We start from the raw sequence: 22,401 nt of genomic DNA on the forward strand, positions 1-22,401 counted from the left end.
CGTCTGAGCTTTGTGGCCATTTCGACAACATGAAGTTATCACTGGCAATTTCCCCCTTGACTTGATGGGAAATCTTCGCATTCTGAGAGACTTTTACTACCATGTCTTTTAAAGAGCTGTCTGTGGCAGCCAGATTATTTGTTGTTTTATTATTATAATTTTTACTATAGAATAATTTCATTTTCATATTTGACAATTTTCTCATCGTTGTCTGTGACAACCTTTGTTTTTATATTTTCTGTGACAATGATCTCTGTGTAAGCACTGTGTGCTAAGTGAATAATAAATATTTTTAGAAAGTAAATGGTTCAAGAAACTCTTACTTTTCTTTTGAAGCTGTTGCTAAGATGACATTGGGTAATTTAAGTGACTGATAAATCTTGTCAAGAAGATTAATTTATCAAAATATTATTTATATCGGTACTTCTGTTTCATGATATTTAACGGGGAAAAAATACTTAAGACCCCCCTTTTCTATATATCCCTTTTTTTAAAGCCTGTCATTTGAAGTATTGTACATAGGTACATGTTATCTTAATTTTTTAAAAAAGAAGTTTTGTAATAAAATTGCATGAAAAAATGAATTGTGTGTTTTGTTTGAGCCACGATCCGATCATTTTTTTCTCTTAGCATTTATATTAGAATGATAACTTCTGACATCCTCCAAAACGTGGACTGAAAGTACGCAGCACTTAAAGTGATAGGTCTATCACATTTGATTATAAGCTCTACTGGTTGTAGACCATTTGATGTTCAAATTTTTGAATTTACTTCGATAGGTGTAAATCGATTATCTACACTAAAGTCTGACATATGTAACTTAATAATATGTCTATTAAGTTAACACCAATCCAAGTAAATTAAAAAATTAGGATATGGCAGGTGTTTTACATATACAGGTTCATTCCAATAATCTTAAACAATATTAAATGTAAAGCTTTATGGAAACCATATATTACTACACAATCGTTAGGATCTAGAAGCAGTTGTACGTATCATGACGGTATACAGAAGAATTATACAGGAAGAGTTTGTGCTATGAAATTAATGCACGCCTGAAACCTATCTCGGTTGAGATTGAGATCGGTTGTATCATATCTAGCTGAGCCCAATTAATCTCAGCCAAGATTACCAACACTGAACAATTTCCACACAATCACATTTATTACGTCTTGGTTACAAAGAGTCACAAAGACAATGAAACCACGATGCAATCTCTGGCATGCATCATATTCGCCAATCGTTAAACTTTTCATGGCTTCTCTGAGAGGGTCTATGAAGGTTTCAGAGTACGTATTTGCAAATCCCATTTGGTCACTACAAGTCCCTTGAGTGTGGGGAAAAGACTGACCAAGTTTGGTAACTTCGTAGTCTATTCTAAAAGTCTTCAAATTCTCATACATTATAATTCGTTGGTATCAATTCAGTGAATGAGTACGAAAGGAAAAACCCTGTGGATATCAAGGGCTAATGCAACGGTGTAGCAATATGTCAACATACGGAACAGCATTACACAAGTAAGTCAACAGAACAGAAAAATTTCCAGAGGTGTTGGAAAAAGCTCAGTGAGTAGCAATGAAACACATTGAGTTGTTCTCAACATCGAGGGAAAGATGTTCTGGTCTAGTTAACTGTCAAACATTGATGTTTTATATTAAACTTTATTTTAGATGCTGTCAGTCCAATAGATCACCGGTCTGATATTCGCCATGCAACTACTGACCGGCGGGCGATCCAACAGACCGCTGGTTCTAAGTTCACCAACTACATGACCTGCGGTCCAATAAATCGCTTTCGATTAACTGGACTTGCAATTGCTTAAGAATGGACCTGCTCCAGAAAAATTAATCTGGAATGTCAGATCCAGTATCTAAATCAAACTAATTGTGTGCATCCCCTAGATACTTCATCTATGTAATTTTGTTCACCATAGGGCTCAGAGCTATACCTGAAAAAGATTTTTCTCCTTAAAGATTGGGATGCCTATTCCATGCATATGGGGTATAGCAAAAGTTCATCTTCACTTTGAGGAGTTAAAAGAAAAAGATAAAACCTTGATAGTTCTTCAGAAATTTTTATTTAACATTAAATAGATATAACAATTTAACGGCATTGACTTAAATTTGACACACGTGGACTTGGACATTAGCACCAAATTGTCAAACCAAGAAAATGACTGTTCAACAGAAAATTACTAAACTCTGAATCAACAAATGTCATGGATTTACAAAACAGCTTTTTTTTACTACTGCAAGCTATAATCATAACACAACCAAGTAATTTTTTTCTCAGCATAAACGACCAAAAGTTACATCCTGTCTTTCATCACAGAGAAAGGAGATTCTTTTGGATTAATCTCAGGGTAATGGTGTTTGCATTTTTTTTCAAAGTTATGCTAAAAATAGAGAAAATATACAGCTTTTCTATACATCGGACAGGTACATACATGTACTGTACATTGTAAATATACAATGTAATTATTACATGCACTACATTCATGGAATGTTAATACAAAAATGCAACATTAGAAGGGATCACAATAATATCAAGATTTAACAATGACACTGTAATTTATTTTCAAAACTTTGGCCATTTACTTTAACTAATATGTAGAAAAATGTGCAATTGACATATAAGGATAAGTTCTTGTTGATATACAATTTTTTAAAGCATTTCTATTAAATCATACAATACTGAAAATAATTCATTAAACTATCAACAGCTTTCCTTAGTTTGTTACCTATCTTTAGGAGTGCAGGAGCACTTACGTGTGAAACTTTAGCACTATATTGTAAAACACAAAAAATGTTCAACCTGACAAATAAAAGCAGCACTGCATGTGCCAAATAACAGCACAATTAATGATTAGGGACTAGAATATTTAAGGAAATATTTTAAATGAAGGCAGTGAATTAACTTGAATCTGAAAATTATGTTTACATAATAGAAGGAAACTTGCAATTAAAAAAAAAATTGTGCAAAGGAAAAGTGGACATATGTGCAAAGGAGATTTGAATTAATTATGCTGGGCTTAATGCACGATGAAGACACAACATAGCTTTAAACTTTAGTTAATATCCTTACTTGTGCCCCCTCCCACAAAGATTCATGTTTAACATAAATCTTAAGGGGAGGGGAGATTTACAAGAAAGGGTATCAAGTATGATGTATGCTTTTATGATAAGCTTTAGATGACAAAAATTTCAAGCAATAATTAAAAGAAAAATTAAAATCTATAAAATATTTCAGTACATATATGAACCTGTACATCAAATGAGTGCAACAACTTGCATCTCATTTCTCTGTTGGATTATCATGAATATGTTCAGGTCATGATAACTATACTCTTAGAAAAATGCTCTAATTAAATAAATTATGTCCACTTTCCATTTGCCAAATGCCCTTTATGTAGGCAAGATACAAAGAAATTATGCAAACATCTGATACAACCTGCATAAACAGCTCAATTGAAGCACCCTCAGGCTGTTAATTACGACACTGCTGATCAACTGGCATTACACAGACAATATACTAGTGGTGAAGCAAACATCATACCAATAATTTGTATAATAAAGCTGTTACTGTGACTCAAGAAAAAACACTTTCATAAAAGCAAAATTGAAAAATTGCTATTCATAAATTAAATTTAAATTCATAAAAGATAATTAAATTTATCAATCATGTGTGAGTGAACAGCGATGAATCAATATCCAAAACTGCAAATAAAATTTATAACCCTCACCGGTATTGGACAAAGTTCATTTAGTAATTAATATTTAATTAATAACTTAACATATAGACAACACTGTATTAATTCTGATTTTCAAGAAGTAATCCTTTATATGTATTGCAACAGCAATTAAAACAATGAAAATTAACTCATGCCTGACTTTTTACAGACATAAAAAGATCATTGCCACGATAATCATATACAAATTAAAGCTAATGTCTGCAAAATCAGCACCATTATTTGATCAATGAAGAAAAACAAAAATACAGGTGTTATAACTACACCTGGAAAAATCATAATTTTCATTATGTTTTTCATTTTTCAATACTATATACATGTATGTACCAAATTGAAGGTAGACCCTACCTTGAGAAGTATGTTTTACATACATGTACATGTACATAGTGAAACATGCTTAGAGCAAAGTGCCAGGAAACAATTTTGAATCATTATTGATGTAATTCATTCTGTTAAATTTATGTTTTGAGATGACAGGAAAAAAAATCTTTTGGCTTTATGCATGAAATCATCATATGTGTTTTTGCTGTAACTGAGTTTTACTGTACATGGTAAAAAAAATTGATTTGTTGAACCAGATGGAGAAAATAAATTAAACTAAGTTAATGCCCACAACTTGTAAAAATAAAGCCATCACCAAACTGAGAAAATTTATCTCCTCTGCACAGTCGAAAGGTCGATACTGGACGCCCGTTTATGTGATTTCTTTTTGGGATGTCCAGCATTGTTCTTGTCTGGAGGTCGGCCGCTAAACTGACCACTGACAGGTTTTGAACAAGACATTGAAGGCAATAAAGTTTCAATAACAGGATAAACGTACACATGTCCATTCTGACTTGCTTTGTTGGAGGAAGTGCACTCAGTAGATGAGGATTTCTTGATCAATTTTTGACCATTTAAAGGAACTGTCTTACTGGACTGTTGACCTTTGTTCGACTCTGGGAAAGAATTTGGGCAACTAGTCTTTTTCTGTGCCAAATTGTTCACTGACTCTTTATCTTTCCAAAAATATGACAAAAGTCCCCCAGAATTCCGCTCTGGCTTGGAACTTGATGTCAATTCTTTGGGTATATCACTGGTAAATAACAACCCAGCCTCACTATGGCTGTCTGCACTAATGTTTTTCAAATCTTCTGGGAGGTTGTGGATTTCTGTTGATTTCGAAACTTGTACTCTGTTTCTTTTCTTCTTTTTTCTTCTCTGAAAATCTCTTTGCTGTAAACAAAAGAAATACTCAAAAATTAATATTTTTAAACATAATGGTATTTTAAGCTAAATATGACAAGCAAAATTCAATTCCTTCAAACATGTACAGGTAATCTGACCTGATCTACAGATCCATGGCTTGTTGAACTTGTAGACCTGGAAACCGAGACTGGTTGAGCTGTCCAAACAAAGACAGATTTTTTAAAAAATAAGAACACTGCACTTCCTCCTTTAAATAAAACTTCTGAGAGAGAGAGAATCATTACAAATGAAGATGCATATACAGTGCTCCCCCGTTTTACCGCCAACATTTGTACCTCGGCAGTTATTGGGGTGATAATAATGGTCATGGACAGAATTGTACCTGAAATATGTTTGCAGATGGCAATAGGCGAGGGCTGGCAGTAAAATGGGGTTTTATAGTGTAAGGAAATTGGGACTTCAAATTTTTTTTGCAGTAGGCAAGGGTGGCATTATAACGGGGGAGCACTGTATGTTTTCTTACAACAGTTAAATTTTTCGCATCATTTAACAATAAATACTATACCCAGCGAGGGGTCACTGTTGTGCTTCTGCAGCTGTCCATCAGACATCAGTAATTTGTTTTGTTTCCTGGCTCCCTCAGAGTAGGAATTTCGCCTTGGAACCTTGGAGACATCCATACTTAAAGGCATTCCTTCAATCAGCTTCCTGACTTCTGGGGGCAGGTTTGCCACAGAAGACTTACCTCGCCTCAGGCAAACAAGGAGAATACAGAACAGGACAAAAACCTCAATAGTTGTAAAGAAAACCTGTCTGTCCATCACCTGCAAAGGATATTAGATTAACAATACCTGTATAAACATTAATTACATATTTCTTCACATTTCAAAAAGTTGACTGCATGAGATAAGTTGAGGTAGGACAGTTTTCTCTGTAAAGATTCTCTCTGTGTGAAAAAAATACTTTGGGTACCAAGGACTTTTGCAATGTACAAAATCTACTTTGTACCAAGTTACGCTCAAGATGTAATATTCTTATAGAAGCTGCAAGTGTACCTGTTTGTTGAGATGAGACATCTCATCTTGGAGTTTATACACCATGTCTGTCAGATTATCTAAGCGATGTTCCAGAAAATTGATCTGCTCCTGTTGCTGTCTATCCTACAAAGAATTTAGAGATATGATACATAAAAATATCATGTGCAGTACACAGGTGTAAACTGTTAATTTATCATGCATTCTCATTTTGATATTTAATATACTTGAGTGTTATATTCCAAGTAGAATTAATCATGAAAATGACACCCTATTCACCCCAACTCACCCATGCATGGTAAGGAGTCCAATATGCTTTTTTAATTTTGATAATTGTTCATTTATATTTAACTGCATGCACATATCACATACAAATTTCTAACAGTTTTAAGATGCATGATTAATGAGTGATCAATGTAGGATTTTCATCTAAAATGGAATTTTGACCGTGACCTTGAACTTAAGAAAACAGGAAGTCAAGTATCTTTCATTAAATATAGGTATTTCTATACTGGTGTTATAACTTTAAGTTTCAGAAAAAATAGAAACAAAAGAATTGGGAAAAAAGGTAATCAAAGATTTTAAAGGATTCCAACTTAAAACATTCCTGATGCAGGATCTGACTGGTATTAAATATCATATCCATTGTGTACCCAGATTCAACTCAGGAATTTCTTTCAGGTTTTTGAGATGTAGACCTTTCAGAACATTGAAAAAAGAAATGCTGTTTCCAACGATGAGATTATAACCTATACTATCCTTAACTTCTCCGCAAATTGTCTTTCTCATAAGCATAAAAATAAAGACTGTATTACATTCAGCAGACTTTTTTTGAAATGAATAAAAACTCTCTAGGATTAAAAGACATTGAAAGTCTTATTCTCTGTTGAGTAACTTAAGTGAGAAAATTTCTTCATCCTTACTCTGCGTTCTGCCTCCTTTAGGTCTTTGGTTACATTCTCAAATTTAGCAGTCAGGAGTTTCTGCATTTCCTCCGATTGCTTCTTAAACTTCTGAGTCATCTCATCCAAAAACCTGAATTTTACATATGAAAAAAAAAATCATATCATTTAGATTTCTTGAAAAAACCTTTCACAATATTTCTTAAAATCTACTTTTTTAAATTTTTATCTACATGTATCTTGGAAATTTTGATATAACATCATCATTTCCTGCTATCATTAAATATTTCTAAACTTTCTGTCAGTTTACCTGCTGCTAAGAGAAACATTGGTTTCCAAAGCTTTAATCCTATTGGTCAGTCTCATTATGGCTGTTTCCCGTTTCTGTAGAGGCAGGATGGGAACTTTGACCAATCTGAGGTTTTTCTGTGGTGTATACTCAATCTCGTCTGCCGATAGCGTATAGCTGGATTCAGAAGTTTGCTCCATTGTGTCTGGGGCAGGGGTAACTGTGGTTTGGGGATAATTGTCCTCTATCTGTCTGTCTCCCTCTTCAGAAGTCTGACCATTCACCATAGTGTCCTGAGAACTCTCTGTCTGTACAGCACTGCTGGTAGTGATGGAAGCACCATTAACTTCTGGGAGGTGCATTTTCTGCTCAGTTTTCTGAAAATTCATTACAGAACACCACTTATTCTTTTATATATATGTACATGAAAGCTCAGATACTGTGAATTAGGGAAAAATACAGAGAATAACAAGGTGTGTTTGTGAAACACTATGCCCCGATGGTAACACAATTTTGGAGTGGGACGTAGACTACAGTGCAATAGTTACGGCCAATGTTAAAGTTTTTCAAATGTAGGCCAGAAGTCACAGTTGAGGTCACATGATCAAAAATTTCTGTACCAATGGAAAGGTCTTCTCATAATGAACACTCATGTCAAATATTAAAGCCTTACCCTTGACAGTGCAATAGTCATGGGCTAGGTTAAAGTTTACAACAGACAGACAGACAGACAGGACAAAAACAATATACCCCCAGGATCTTTTGATCCAAAGGCATAAAAATAATTTTTATCTTATGCTTACACTGTCTTCTGTTGAAGATGGTGAGGTTGAATATGAAGCTGTGTCAGACACTGGCATGGTTGTTAATGATTCCGTCTTCTGTAGATGTGGCGTCTCAGAAAAAGAATCCTTGCTCACATCAATAACAACACTAGGCTCTAATACACTCTGACTGGAAATCACTTCTCCATGACTGGTAGAGGACACAGCTGGTGGTATCTCTGAAGCTACTGTGTTTTCCACAGAAACAGATGCTGTAGCTCTAACTTCCGGAATGTCAGTTTTGTCCATTGTTTTCAGAGATGTTGATAGAACTGGAGATTGGTGAAGGCCTTGCTGAGTTTTTGTTTCCTTTGGTAGAACTGTACTGTCCTGTACAGGAACTTCTGAATCAAGAGAAGGAACCTGTATCACTGTTGAAATCTGAACGTCTGAAGTAGAAGCAGGTGTGGGGATAAAACAAGGTGACTGACTCTCCAGTACTTTCTCTGTTGGAGTTTCCACCACATCAGATGTAGGGGTACTTAATACATCTGTGTGATCTACAACCTCCTGCTTTACTGTAACCACAGGTGTCACTGTTGACGATTCATGTGTCCTTGACCTTGACGGCAAGGTAAATTCCCCTGGTACTGAGATCCAATCTTTTTTCAATGCTCTGACATAGCTACATAGTGACAAAGTGGAGTTCTGTCGGTGGCGAATCTTAAATCTGTGTGGTAGAATACACGACAGAAACATCTTATACAGAGTTAAACGCTTCTTGAGATCTCCGCTTTGTATCAGTGAAACCATGGGAGGCTTCAATTGTTCACTTGGCATTTGTTCATGGTCCTCCAGCTTGGTAACTATAGAAACAGCAGGATCCAAAAGATCCGGTTTCATATCATCACTTAAAGTTCCTACAAGAATTTACATAAAACCTTTAAGAATTAATATTTTAAACATTCTTTTCCCCTCAAAATGCAAAAAAAAAGAAGATATTTCTTGTGGAGGATTTTTTGCCAATCCCCATAAATAAGGTGTAAATACATGAATTGATTTACATCTGAATGTATTCAATGATAATGTAATCTGTCATACCTGGAGTATCACATGGTTTTTCTTGTTCAGCAGGACAAGATGTGGGGCTGGGGGGTTTGGGGAGGGTCTCTCCTTTGTTAACTGTGTCAGCCTCAGACTTCTCTTTAGGAATTCTGTCAGTTTTAAATATTACTACTATAAACCAATATCCAGTATATTTACTTGAAATACCCAAGAAATTTTCTGTTAGTTAATCTTCAATAAATATTCAAAAGCTATGCATTTTAAGCTTAAATGTCATTCAAAATGAAATTTTGATCTGAAAAATTATGAAATATAAATCAGTTCATATTAAACAAGGCACGTATAGCTTATACTTTAAGACTTTTAAACTTTTCATGAGAATTTGGCCAATGAACAAGTGTTTTGGGGAGAATTAATGCTAGAGTTATCTTACTCTGGCTTAGGCTCACAAGGTTCCATCTTTTCCTGTGCTGCTGCCTTGTTGACATCAGTTGTGTTGTTTGTGGTGGCATTCAGAGGCAAAGAATCTACATATGACATGAAGTATGCAGTCAATTACAATTGAAATAATTAAACAAAATATGTTGCTCACTCATAAAAGAAACAATCAACTTTATTTATGATGTAACTTGAAAAGCTTAGGGTTAATTGTGTGCTTTATTATCTTATGACATTATCCATATCTAGAATACTTACTGTTGAGTTGTGATATTTCTGTTTTCTCCTCAACATTTAAAACTTTCTTTACCAGCTTCATTACAGTATCTGAAAGAAATGAAATCACATGCTGAAAATGCAATTATGATCAAGGTTGCCAACTGTAATCAATTCTTGCCAGAAATGTCTATTAAGATCCCTTGCTTCTCCTTTTCATAAATATTTTTATTTGATAAATGTATCACTCTTAGTGAATGTCTGTTAGTATAAATTTTGTGATCAGTGATTCTCATAGCTAACATTATTCTGAAAGTCAAAAAAGATAGCCAATATCTGAGATGAAGAGGAATTATACTAACAAAATAATTGTGTTCTAAGTTTTGTTCAAAATGATTTAATAAGAGACAATATTTCAAAAACTTACAAATGAGAAAGAGAACATATGTTTGAGATAGCTTCAAGTTTGAGGGCTTAATGTGAGAGAGAAAGATAGTAGAACATGTTAGTTAAAAGCTTCATGTTTGAGAGAGAGGGGGAAAGAGAGTTTGAGCTTGATAAGGTTTAGTGATAGAGAGAGGACTATCTTATGTTTTATTAAGCTTTGAAAATGTACAGTCTTAATGATAGACAGAAGTGCAAATTACAGGTAAGAGAGAATGAGAGAGAGAAAAAATTGTACATTTACCATATATTTTCATAAAATAAAAAAAGGCTGCAGTAATCATATAAAAAAATTTTTTTTTGATTTATGGTTTCAAATGATGTTACATATAGTCTTATAATGTCAGAAAGGAAAATTATTGTTATTGAGGTAATAATGATAGAATTGTTTCTTGAGACAAAGTTTTACATAAATCAATGACAAACTATTTTCTGAAAAGATGAATACCCTTGAGTTACATTCCAAATTTTTTTTAATTTGATTAATAGGTCAGATTTGTGTACCTCATTCTTTATTTTGTTAAAACAGTGCTTGGTGAATTGTGTGAAAAACTTATAGCAGTAAAACTTCCTTTTTACCAAATTAGGTATCCATATTAATGAAAATGGTTTAAAACCACCAAAACTATTTTGTCACAAGATTCTTTCAAGATGATTAATGCTGAGTAACTATGCTGATTACAATGGTTTCCATTTAAATATTAAAACATATTCTATTGTTTTTAGATTTTGTTATATATTTCATGGAGCTAAAATGAATTTACCTTTAGCACTGGAGAACAAATTCTTTGGTTGATCCGAGTCTGCCCCCTCAACACTATCAGAGGCTAAAAAAAAATTATGATAAAAAAGCTTCTATGAAGTTAATGTGAAGATTTATCTCCCTTATACTAGTGTAAAACAACATGCATTGAACATAATAATATCACAATCTTTGTGAAAATCAGTATCACATAGCTAAAAGATGCAAACTACAAGTCAGTTTCTCTGATGGAATTTGCAAGATGGGTAGAAGTCTTTATCTCGAAAATTCAACTGATCAATAAACCGACTAATTACAAAATGGCTACCATTTTAAGTTTAGAGGGGTACACTAAATGGTGACACTTACTGCTTTCTCCACTGTGCTCCCCCTCCTCATGATGAGATTCCAGGTCGTCATCATCATCTAACTCCACGGGGATTCCATACACTCTGGAAAAATAGGAAATACAATAACAGTTTACCACCATTATGACTGGAAACCAACTATTCAATACAAAAGTTTAAGCAAAATTTTTGAAGGAGTGAATCAAACAGAAAAGTAAATTGTTCAACATAAATTTGATACAAAGTGAAATGGATTTACCTGAACATTGTCAGTGGGCAGTAGTGTTCCTCTCCATAGTGAGTGAGCATTTCAACCTTTACATATTTCACATAAAAATCGTTTTCCACTTTGGTTTGAAACTTGTCCAACCCTCTGTTCTCAGTTAATGTAAACACACCTAGATGCTGATATTCTTTGGTTGGATATCTGTGCAAAAAAGATTTTTAAAAAAGAAAACTCACATGCTAATTCACAAGTAGAACTAATGCACAGTGTATTAAGTTTCCATCAGATATTTTGATTACTGTAAAATCACTTATTTTCGTGGGGTCAAATTTTCATGGTTTGAGGAAAAATTACTGGTTAGAGGGTAAATGATTTCATGGTTAGATGAGAAATATTTTACTTCAGTGAACAGTTTTCATATTTCGTGGGGGACATGAATTTGTGAGTCTCTTCAAACCACAAAAACAATGAAAATTAAACCCTCACAAAAATAAGTGATTTCACAGTAACACTTGATTGATACATCTATTCAGTTTGAATTCCTATAAATACAAAACTTTCCAATAGACTTACCTGTCACTCACATTGACACTGATGTTTTCTGGTCTTGAAGAAAACAGTTCAAAACTACCGGCCTCAATTTCATTGATGTAGATGGGTTCACACAGTTCAATCACAAACCTAAAATAATTAAATGTACATGTATAATTAAATCTTAATGCATTCAAACAAAAGAATGGCAATATAATCTCCTCTAGACTTGTTTGTGTGCCTTGTCCAGAATTTGGATCCACCCACCATTTTTTGGTGACAGCACAGCGATTGATCATGTATTCATCTTTATTGTTGGTCAAAATTCGATCCACATTTTCTGCCTCAGGGTTGCTGGCCAGAATCTTAGCCCCACAGTCTTTAGAAGCATAATTCACCTTTTTTCCATTCTTTTTCTTAGGAGTTGTTACCCCTTGTTCTGACATTTCAGCTAAACATCAAGAAAAAATCATAATATATATATATATTATATATTAAAATTGATTTCATAGTTAAAGGGGAAATATTATAGACTCTATAACAGACTCTAATCAAAAAATTTAATTATAAAATTTAAAATAAAGTATAAAAATCATTAGGTATATAATTCTAAGAATTATCTGACACTGCACATGTGTTGGCAAACTGCAATATCTAGCACTTTGACATATATAAAAAACAAAAATTTAATTTGTAAATTTTTATCATTTAAAGTTTTAAAAAGGAAAAAAGATTTGAGTTTAAGTTGAAACAAATGCTTATAATTAATTTTTTTAAAACAGAGAACACACAAGTGTTTAAACTGTACACTGTATACCTTTCTGTTTGTTTAGTGTTTAATCTGTACACTGTATACCTTTCTGTTTGTTTTTTTCCTCCTCGGCTAATGCTTTTTGTCGCCATTCAGAAAATGTTTCAAAGTCCTTCTCAGCAGATTCATCCTTTGCCTTATATAACAAAAGAAAACCCGAAATGAACAAGAATTTCACAAAACAGCCCAATAACTATCATAAACATCTACTTTACAAAATGTGGAACTCTTCTGTATTCTTCTTTTACCTCTTTGACCACAGGTTGAAGGGTCAGAGATACAGGTTCCCCCTGGGTCTGTGTGGAGGTTCCAGCAGGCTGCTGGGGTAGGTTCTGTTCATTGTCTGGGGGTGGAGCTGGGATACCCTGGGGTTCTTTATCCAGAGTTTCTGCCCGAGAATCTGATTCTGGTTCCTTGACTTTTTCAGTGTCCTCCTGAGATCTGTTTTGCAAAAACAAACTCTTACACATAAAAATTACATCAGTTTAAAGATATACCTTGCTACATTGATTTTTAGTCCCCTACCGGTGAAACCGGAGGGGACTATAGGTTTCCTCTGAGTCTGTCCGTCCATCTGTCTGTCTGTCTGTCCCTCTGTCTGTCTGTCAGTCTGTCCCACTTGGTTTTCCGCACTTTTTTCCTAAACACTTGCAGATATTGAGCTGATTTTTGGTATGTGAGTGTATCTTGATGAGTTACAGATCAAGTTTGCATTTCGTTCCGCTTCATTGATTTTTGACGGAATTACGGCCTTTTCAATTTTTACGGGTTTTCCGCAATTTTCTTCTAAACGCTTGTAGATATTGAGCTGATTTTTGGTATGTGGCTTTACCTTGATGAGTTATAGATCAAGTTTGCATTTCGTTCCGCTTCATTAATTTTTGATGGAATTATGGCATTTTCAATTCTTAACGGGAACCAGATTACACTTGCCGGTAGAGGACTAGTATTGCTAATGCAATACTCTCAGAATGCTTGTTACTATAGATAAAGATCCTAAAATACCTTTTTTGTAAATTTTGTATGCAATGCCTGAATGAAACTGACGAATCAAAAAATTTTCAACACACCTGTCCTGGTTTTCCTTAATTTTGTTTTCCTGTGTTCCCACATTCCCGGGATTTGGGGATTCCTTCCCTGCTATTCCTAAATCTGTGTTGTCAGTGGTAACTGTCCCTGAATCCTCACCTTTGTCTGTACTTTTTCCCTTATCTCTGTGCGGACATCAAAATAATTCATTAATTAATACAGCAAAATAATCTATTAATTAATATAGCAATTAACAGAGCTTGACTTTTTATCCCCTCAATATTTTTCTCATAAATTTGAATTCTTTTTACAATTTTTATTTTGTTTGCTATTATTTCCATTTGTTCTAAATATATCTGCATTTGATCTTGGTTATGCTCCCTCCCCCTTCAATCTGGTCACTTTTAAAGGGGGGATACATATATAGAGTTACCCATGTTTAGTACATGTAGTGCATCTTTGACATCCCACTTTTCCCTGTAAAAATATGTGAAGGATTACAATTTGGACTTTCATATTTGCACTATGGATAGGTCTGATGAGGAGATGGGATTGCTTATAGGGTCACTGGATGTGGCTTCCACTGTTACAATGCACAAACAGATTTATTTAATACAAAAACTTAATGAAGGTTTGAGTTGGGATCTGAGGTGACCCGTCATGGGGTAAAAAAAATGTAGCTTCTGTTGCTGATTTAGAATTTCAATATCTTTGCAAGATATTTTTAAATAGTGTGAAATGGAACGTTATCATTTATATCATCTGATAGTATGATGAAAAGGTTATCTGAGATTGTTTTTGCTGTCAAATAAAGCCTTTACATTTTCTCACACACATAACAACAAAACATCTATTTGACCAAGAAGTAGAACATCTAAAAGCCGTTACACAAAAATTCTTATCAGCACCTTTTTGCTCTAAACACAGAGAACTGATACACTTACTCTTGTTGATTTTGTGTGTCTTTTTCAGGTTCACTCTTGTGGGGTGGTTCTGTGCCTGACTCAGGGTCACCCTACAACAAGATGTTCATAGTCCAATACATTAGAATGCAGACAGATATTCATTCATTTCTTTTAAACATGAACCAAAATGCACCCTATGCATCATTCATTAATTTATTCACTTATATGTTTGCTTTTTTTTTTTTTTTTTTTAAAAAGCAAAACTTAAATTAACTCTTTAAATTGTTGCTTCTATCAGTATATGGTACTAAGAAGTATGTAAATAAATTTAATTATAAATTTATTTTACTTTATATTATTTTAAACTTTCACGATATAATACTTATACAGTGTTATATATATTAAGAGGGTTGGGTGGTTGTGGCCATTTCCAGACTATATTGATCTCCTTTAGAAGAAGAGCTCCATATAAAGATATACAAAAATATCAAATTTTAAAACTAAAATGTATGAAATTTTTGTTTGCCAAATGACAGCTGACAGCTTAAGATATGTCTAAAAAATTAAGTTATATTTGATGGCTAATTTGTTGAGCCCCCAGCCTCCTTAAATTGTCATATAAAAAGCAGGACAGAAATAATAGCCATAATAAATCACTGAAGGGCAACTACTACACCGAGAGTTCATCATTCTGTCTGTATCAAGGCTGTATATTATAAGTTATAATTCTTCATTTGTCATGTCTAACACCAGAGTGTTCCTTTAGCGTATACTTTAAGACCTTTAATAAGCTTTCTATGGAAAAAAAAATTCCCCCAGAGAGATGATAAAGTTCACAGCCAAAGTGATGAACAAAAAGACAAATCCAGGACATATTTAAATAAATAAATACCACATTTGGTTGTCTGGAAAGACATGGCAAAACTTGGGAGAGTTTACAATGCTGTCAGTATAAACATCATTTCAATACAAGCTGCAGCTATTAAATGTGTCTTTTACAGTCTATATTTTAAACATTAATATGAACTACAGTTTTCATCCATTTCATCTAAGACCTATGGCCTAAAAAGAAACTCGGAATCAAGCAGCAGTTTGAGAGAAGAGTTTGTTTTTTCTTAAATGCACCAAAATAAGCCAAAGAAACCACATAAAATGTCCTCAGACCAAAAAATTGATTTTTATTACACAAGAAATTCTGCTTTGCAAGCAAGACTGGCAAACAAAGCTAATTGACTTTCCAACCACGACATGTTCTTTAAATTACATGCAAACTTAATCGTGTCTGACATATCACACAAACTTTATAATGGCCTTTACAATATTCTACACCTGTTACTTGGCAACAGATGGTGATTCACATACATATATATAAACGTAACAATTGCTGAAGCTGAAATTTGATCTAGAAAAGGACTTTTACCTGTTTGTTATTGGTAGCCTTTTCACTTTCTTCTCCATTTAGTTTCTGTTCACCTGATACATCTTTTACTGTTTCTTTATTCTGAAAAGTCAAAACAATATAAACTAGAGGTACTGTGAGCACTGAGCTCATAAAATGATACCCTCACTCCCATATGAGTATAATAGCAAAGTCCATGTCTTGATATGGGAATTTAAAGACAAAAGATGAGTCCGATCAAAACATAAAAAAGTGGTGCACAATAGCACTATGTACTGTAAATCATGTTTATTTTCGCGTAATTACGTGAACCTGTCCTCTCGCGAAAATTTTATTCTTGCATTTATTTGTATTGCTAAGGATTTTATATACAATAGAAACCACAGCGCGTGAAAATTTAGTCTCGCTTATAAACACTGAATATATATCTCACAAAAATAAGGTGTCGCGAAAATATAGAGATCTACAGTACTAAAGATTCTGAGAAAGTTTCATTAAATTTTATTCAGTCATATAGGTGAGTTGGTGATAACAGATGGGTAGCCCCAATATATTAGGCGTAATAAAAAAATATGTTTGTTTACGGTTACCCGACCGACCCTATATTTAATCGCCGACCCAGACTTTTTTTCATCGTAAAACCCGGAAGTCACTCGCCAGTCAGTTTAACTTTTACATGCATCTTAATCGGTTAAGAGTTTGAAATCAAAATTGAAAGCACTAGAAACAAAAAGCACCACACAATGGTAAAACTGTTTTGTATTTCACCCAATTCATGTAAATTTGTTTATAAAAAAATCAATAAAATAAATAAAAACTCCTACCTACCGACCCTATTTTATTTCAGCATGTAACAGTAAACAAACATATTTTTTTGTTTGGCCTTATAGAAAGAATGGCAGTCTCCATGTTTTGCTATAGGAAACCCCAAACATGACTCTGATCAGAATATGAAATAGAGGTGTGTAATGGCAATAAAGATTTTGTGAAGGTCTCACTAAATTTTATTCAGTGGTAAAGCAGAAGTTGAGATTAAGAGATTGGTATCCCCAAGCCAAACGAATGTACAGTTGGACACCCCTATCATTATTTACCCCTACATTTAAAGCAGGGTATATTAAGACTCTCATAGCTAAACATTTTATAACATAATGCATATATTCTAGTAATGGTTTAAGAGTAATTAAATTGACACATATTGTGATAATTATGCTTTAACAAAAATTCTATTTTTTCTAAATTCTTAGGCAATTTAAAAAAAAATTCATTGAAATATATATGATGTAATTTAAAGTAATTAGTATCATTCATTTTATATTACCATGATTACAGGTAGGTTAATTAAAACACATTTCAATGACAAAGATGCCAATTGCATCATGTAGACATGTATTTAACCAAAATACATGTCACTGAACTTTCTCATGCTTTGTAAACAGTGTGGCATGCTTGTGATTATGAGTGCACAGCTCTGCAGTTTATTGCATAAGGTTCAAGGATAGTCTATCTCCTTAACTCTAGATCTGTCTGCCATATTTGTCTGCTAGAGTCAGAATTAATTTCCTTGATTATATCATCTTTTTTTTTGGCATGTCTTCTTTGCATGGTTTCAGAATTATCACAAAATGTTAAATGACTACTGTAATTTAGAAAACCTGTCAAGTGTGATGTGTTAGGAATTTGAAACTGATGAAAGGGTGCACTGATACTCATTTGATGTTTCATTTCAAATTGATCTCAAGCAAAACTGACTGGATATGTAGACCTTGATTATCAATAATTTAAATAAACATTTATGTGTTTCACTATTTGAGAAGTGTGTCTGAAGAAGAACAAAGTTTTTAGAGCATAATATTAATATCTACTGATGCATTAAACTGTGAATGCTTTCTCAGTAATCATCAATTCTACATATTATCTATTTCTTCTAACATGTCTTAATTTCTTCTTATTTTGCTAAAAGATCAATCAATTTTCATATGTGCACCTGCATACATGTGTACCAGGTATACCTCATTTTCCTTTTGAAGTACATAATCCCCTGTCAAATTCCCCAGACAAGATTGTTAAAGTTGTAGGTGTACCTTAAATCACCTCTCCGCAGGCTTATAACTGTTTATCTTTGTTGGAGTGTAGAAAAGAGTGCACAAGCTGGGACAAAAGGTGATCCGATACTGATAACCCATAAAAAACAGGAGTCGGTTGTGATTTCATTCAAGATTACATTCAAAGAAACAGAGAAATCCATTCACAGAAAGTTTATACCACCTAAACATAAAATCTGCAGTTCATAATGTCACAATGTATGGTGGCCACTAATTAACACCAGTTATAGGTTTTATAATGCAATTGTATGTACCTGCGTCTGGTATTCCAAGTTAATGGCCTGTTCCTCCCCTGATGCTTTAGCATCCTCCACCTTTGGCCCTCCTCCACTCTCAACTGTCTGGTCCCCACTGGAAAATCTGTCAATACATCAATACATCATTTAATTTATTGAAGAGTACTATAGTATATAAAAAGGTGAATATTGTGGGGGTTGTAGGAGTGGGAAATGGGGATGGAGGAAGTGTTATATAGCTGTCTTTTTTTTTTTTTTTACTGTATAAAAATTGTAATGTATAATGAAACAGTCTTCATTCAACTGTAACATCCTGTATATAAAATGAGATTATTTTTTTTTGTTTTGTTTTGCAAACACTGTACATATATAAATGTGGTCACATTATTTTAATCCAGAATATAGTTTCTAAAATTTTCAGTCTCTTACTATATAGATATTGTGTATAAATATGATATACATGTACTAAATAATAATATGTAATATATAACTTAATATCACTGATTTTTATGCAATCTCTTTGACATTTTTCTAGGTCCACGTCAGATATTCTATATGAATGGGATTTAAATGACTTTCTATTCTGGTATAAATCTTGACCTATATATTCCCATATTTACATAGTACAAGTACAGGTAAACGTAGAAAGGTATGTCATTCAGACCAAAATCATAACAGTATCAACTCACGTGTATCAACATACATGTACATCATTCACTATGATTATACTTATAAATATACAAGCTGACCTTTAAAAGATTTCAAGAAACAGCATTATTTAAATGCCTAAAATAATTATTTAAGTAAAGGATGGGACTAGGTAATGGGTGCAGTCCAACGAAAATATTTTATGGACATATTTTTGTATTTTAACTTTTTAATGAATGTAGTAAATGTATTAAAAATAAATTTCAGCATGTGAAATTTTCTTAAACTGCCTATGTACTACTCCATCAAATTTAATTAACAGTATTCATTCAGATGAGTATACATTAATTAAACTAGCAAAAATTACTAGTTCTCAAAACCTTTAGGATAATGACATATTCTAAAGGCCAGGTGCATTCTCATCAAATGAACTTTGTTTTGTAAACAGATAAAAGTATAACTATAGCTGTTAACTTGTGTCACCACATGATACCTTGTAAAACTGATTTATCATTTTGACAATTAACAAAGTACATCAGTTGTGTACTTCTCCTCTCACTGCATGCCTGTGTCTATATACTTTGGACCTCTGTTGATTGAACTCAGCAGCCTTCAAATTAAATATATCATCAATCTAATTTATAGATTTTAGCCAAAGTCCTGAGACTACAGAGGGGTTGGTTTAACCCCTTTGAATAAAAAATGTTACTGTGGTTCTCAACTTTTTCAAATTTCATTTATCAATTAATTTAAAATGTTTATCATTATTAATAATTTTACAGGTATAAATTGTATTATACATAATTAGAACTCACAGATTCTCAATTTATAAAAGTATTTAAAAAACTGGTTCTTGCATGATTGCAAAGAAAAACATTAACCATCAAGGCCACTGTTCTTTTTCTTAGAGCTGTGTATTGATTACGACATTATAAATATCCTTCACACACATGCTTAATTTTTTTTTTTTTTTTTTTTTACATACTCACTGGATTTATTTTTGTTACCTTTTTGAGTCTCTATTATTTAGTGAGTGTTAAAATTATGGAAACAGGTCTTATTTATAATGGTTGCTAAAGTTCTTTATAAACGCATTTATTGTGGTTATGATAATTTTGTAACAACTTTCTGGTATGTAATTTGTTAACAATGATATTATCTCAATTTTGGACAAGAATTTATCTTTGAATAAACCTGTGGGTGATTAAATTAAGGAAGTTAGCTTTCCCCCCCATAATCAATACTGAATTCATGCAGTCATGGAAATAGAGTGTTTTCTTCAGCAACTTCAGTAGATTGGACAATGTGCTCTAAATATTGATCACAAGAAGATGTTTCAAATCATTTACCACTATGTACATTGCTAAAAATCCGATTTTTATCAATCCCCAATGGTTTTCCTCATATAACTATGTAATTAAGTCTTACATGTATAGTTTGCATACATTGGGAAGTTTCTAGTATGCAGGTCCCCAGAATCACGCGATTGTGCATGAGCAGTTATTTCCCTTGCCATTGCTATGCAGAATGTAAACAAACCGCCATTTTCCCCTCGCTTCAACAAAACGCATTCGATCGAGTGATTAGGGTTAGGGTATATTGTTTTAAGATTGGAACTGTTTTATAAATCCACTCTTAAATCTTCCTGACTTTGGGCTAATTCATGTAATTTTTGCTTACAAAAAGCACTGCCAAGTGCCTTTTGTGACCAAAAACTTGCATGAATCAGCCTAATGTCGAACCGTGCCGATATACCATCTTATAGGAGTAAAGCATGAAACATGCAAAGCTTAAACAAACCGTTCATTTAATATGACATTGTATGCGATGTACGGATTAGGGTTAGAGTATATATAGCTCGGATATTGTAACTGTTTTACATGTATATTCACCCATGCTCGCATCTATATCACTTTGGGCTTATTCATGCAATTCTTGCTTACAAAGAACTGGAAGAACAGGAAAGTTTTGCAAAACTTGGATGAATTAGCTTGATCTAATGTTGAAACATGCCCAATATTGTGCGCGAAGTTTTGGCAAGTAATTGGTAAAAGCGACTTACCGTTTACTTAAGCTCAATTTCCTAACCTCCTAATGTCCATTTCAGAATATTTTTTCTTTCAAATCAATGGTGATGCACAATTGAATCAACCAATTACTAGTAATTAGTTATCACTTGTTAAATCCCTGCATTTCTCACAAAAATCTTGCAATTTTAGTAGCATTTCACTTTGAGTCCTATTAGCTACTTCTTCCTCAGTCTTCATTACGTAAAAACACAAGTGATGCACGTCATGAATATTTATGAGATTACGTCAAAAACTGATCATGTGACCACATTCCTAAACAACGCAAAATGGAGTTTTATCTACTAAACAAGTACGTTATTTTACGAAACCTTTTAATTCTCATTTAAAAAACTGTGTTTAAAAACCAGTTTTTTAAACCCAATTTTTCACAAGGAACACGATTTTTGGCTCAATTTTGCGATTTGTGGCCTTTTTTATCGATTTTGTTGATCGCTCACTCGATCATATTATATTGAACACCGCCTTCGGCGGCACCTATTTTAGCGCCATATTTATAGGGACCGGTATACTAGAAGTGTTCCGCATACATTTGTACAGAGATTACATCAATACGTGGTCAAGCATCAATGATAGTCCCTTAAATTCATACCTTGAGTAAGTACACTAGGTTAATGACAAGATTTACAAAAAAACATGTGATATACTGATGTATAATATGTTCTGCATTTTTATAATTTATATACATCAGACAGAAAATGTTGCATTTAATCTAGGTCCTTTTTTTTATTTTTAGCTACTTTGTATCATTTCTCATTCATCTGCATGTCTTTTTGTATAGCTGAAAAGAGTATTATTTCACAAAAGGAAGAAAAATCAATTTGGACTCCTTTTACACACAATTTTTATAACATACATCATTTGAATTTATCATGTTTAGTGAAATTACAAGCGATTAGTCAGAGATTTGAAATATAATAACACTTACCCTAACAACAGATTCAATAACACCAACTGAATTAATCTGTCTGACTTTAACATGTTCTTCATATCAACTCATTACATCTCTTAACATTTTTACAGCTCTCTCTGACCGACTTTCCCCATTCTGTGTTGACTGTCTAAATTAGATAGCTCAACTTCCGGCGACGTGTATCAATGTAATACGCATGCGTTTGGAAAACCCCTTCCAAGGGTTAATCGGTCAGTGTAATTATAGGTCAGGGGGTTCCAACTGCATATTTCTGAAGACCTTATATCGTTTATTCAATAACTTTTTTGTATTTATAAGTCATATTATCTTACAT

General features: G+C 33.3%; 1 protein-coding gene across 1 annotated transcript; it reads right to left on the reverse strand.

Annotated features, from left to right (window-relative positions):
• Window positions 1-2,058: 2,058 nt before the first annotated feature.
• LOC133192025 (SUN domain-containing ossification factor-like) lies at window positions 2,059-22,235 on the reverse strand. The gene is made up of 22 exons (XM_061327857.1): window positions 22,083-22,235; window positions 18,438-18,543; window positions 16,100-16,180; window positions 14,719-14,789; window positions 13,816-13,959; window positions 12,994-13,186; window positions 12,791-12,881; window positions 12,202-12,385; window positions 11,977-12,084; window positions 11,437-11,604; window positions 11,200-11,282; window positions 10,853-10,915; window positions 9,687-9,755; window positions 9,424-9,517; window positions 9,027-9,139; window positions 7,965-8,845; window positions 7,183-7,538; window positions 6,894-7,005; window positions 5,992-6,096; window positions 5,502-5,760; window positions 5,074-5,132; window positions 2,059-4,963 (listed from the first exon to the last, which is right to left on the reverse strand). The coding sequence occupies exons 1-22, from the start codon at window positions 22,142-22,144 to the stop codon at window positions 4,400-4,402; spliced, it is 3,966 nt and encodes a 1,321-aa protein (XP_061183841.1). The 5' UTR covers window positions 22,145-22,235; the 3' UTR covers window positions 2,059-4,399.
• Between the last annotated feature and the right edge of the window lie 166 nt (window positions 22,236-22,401).

Source organism: Saccostrea echinata, unplaced genomic scaffold (genome assembly GCF_033153115.1).
Source record: "Saccostrea echinata isolate AGI-Se365-2 ecotype Australia unplaced genomic scaffold, CSIRO_AGI_Sech_v1 ptg000025l, whole genome shotgun sequence".
Lineage (NCBI taxonomy): Eukaryota > Metazoa > Mollusca > Bivalvia > Ostreida > Ostreidae > Saccostrea > Saccostrea echinata.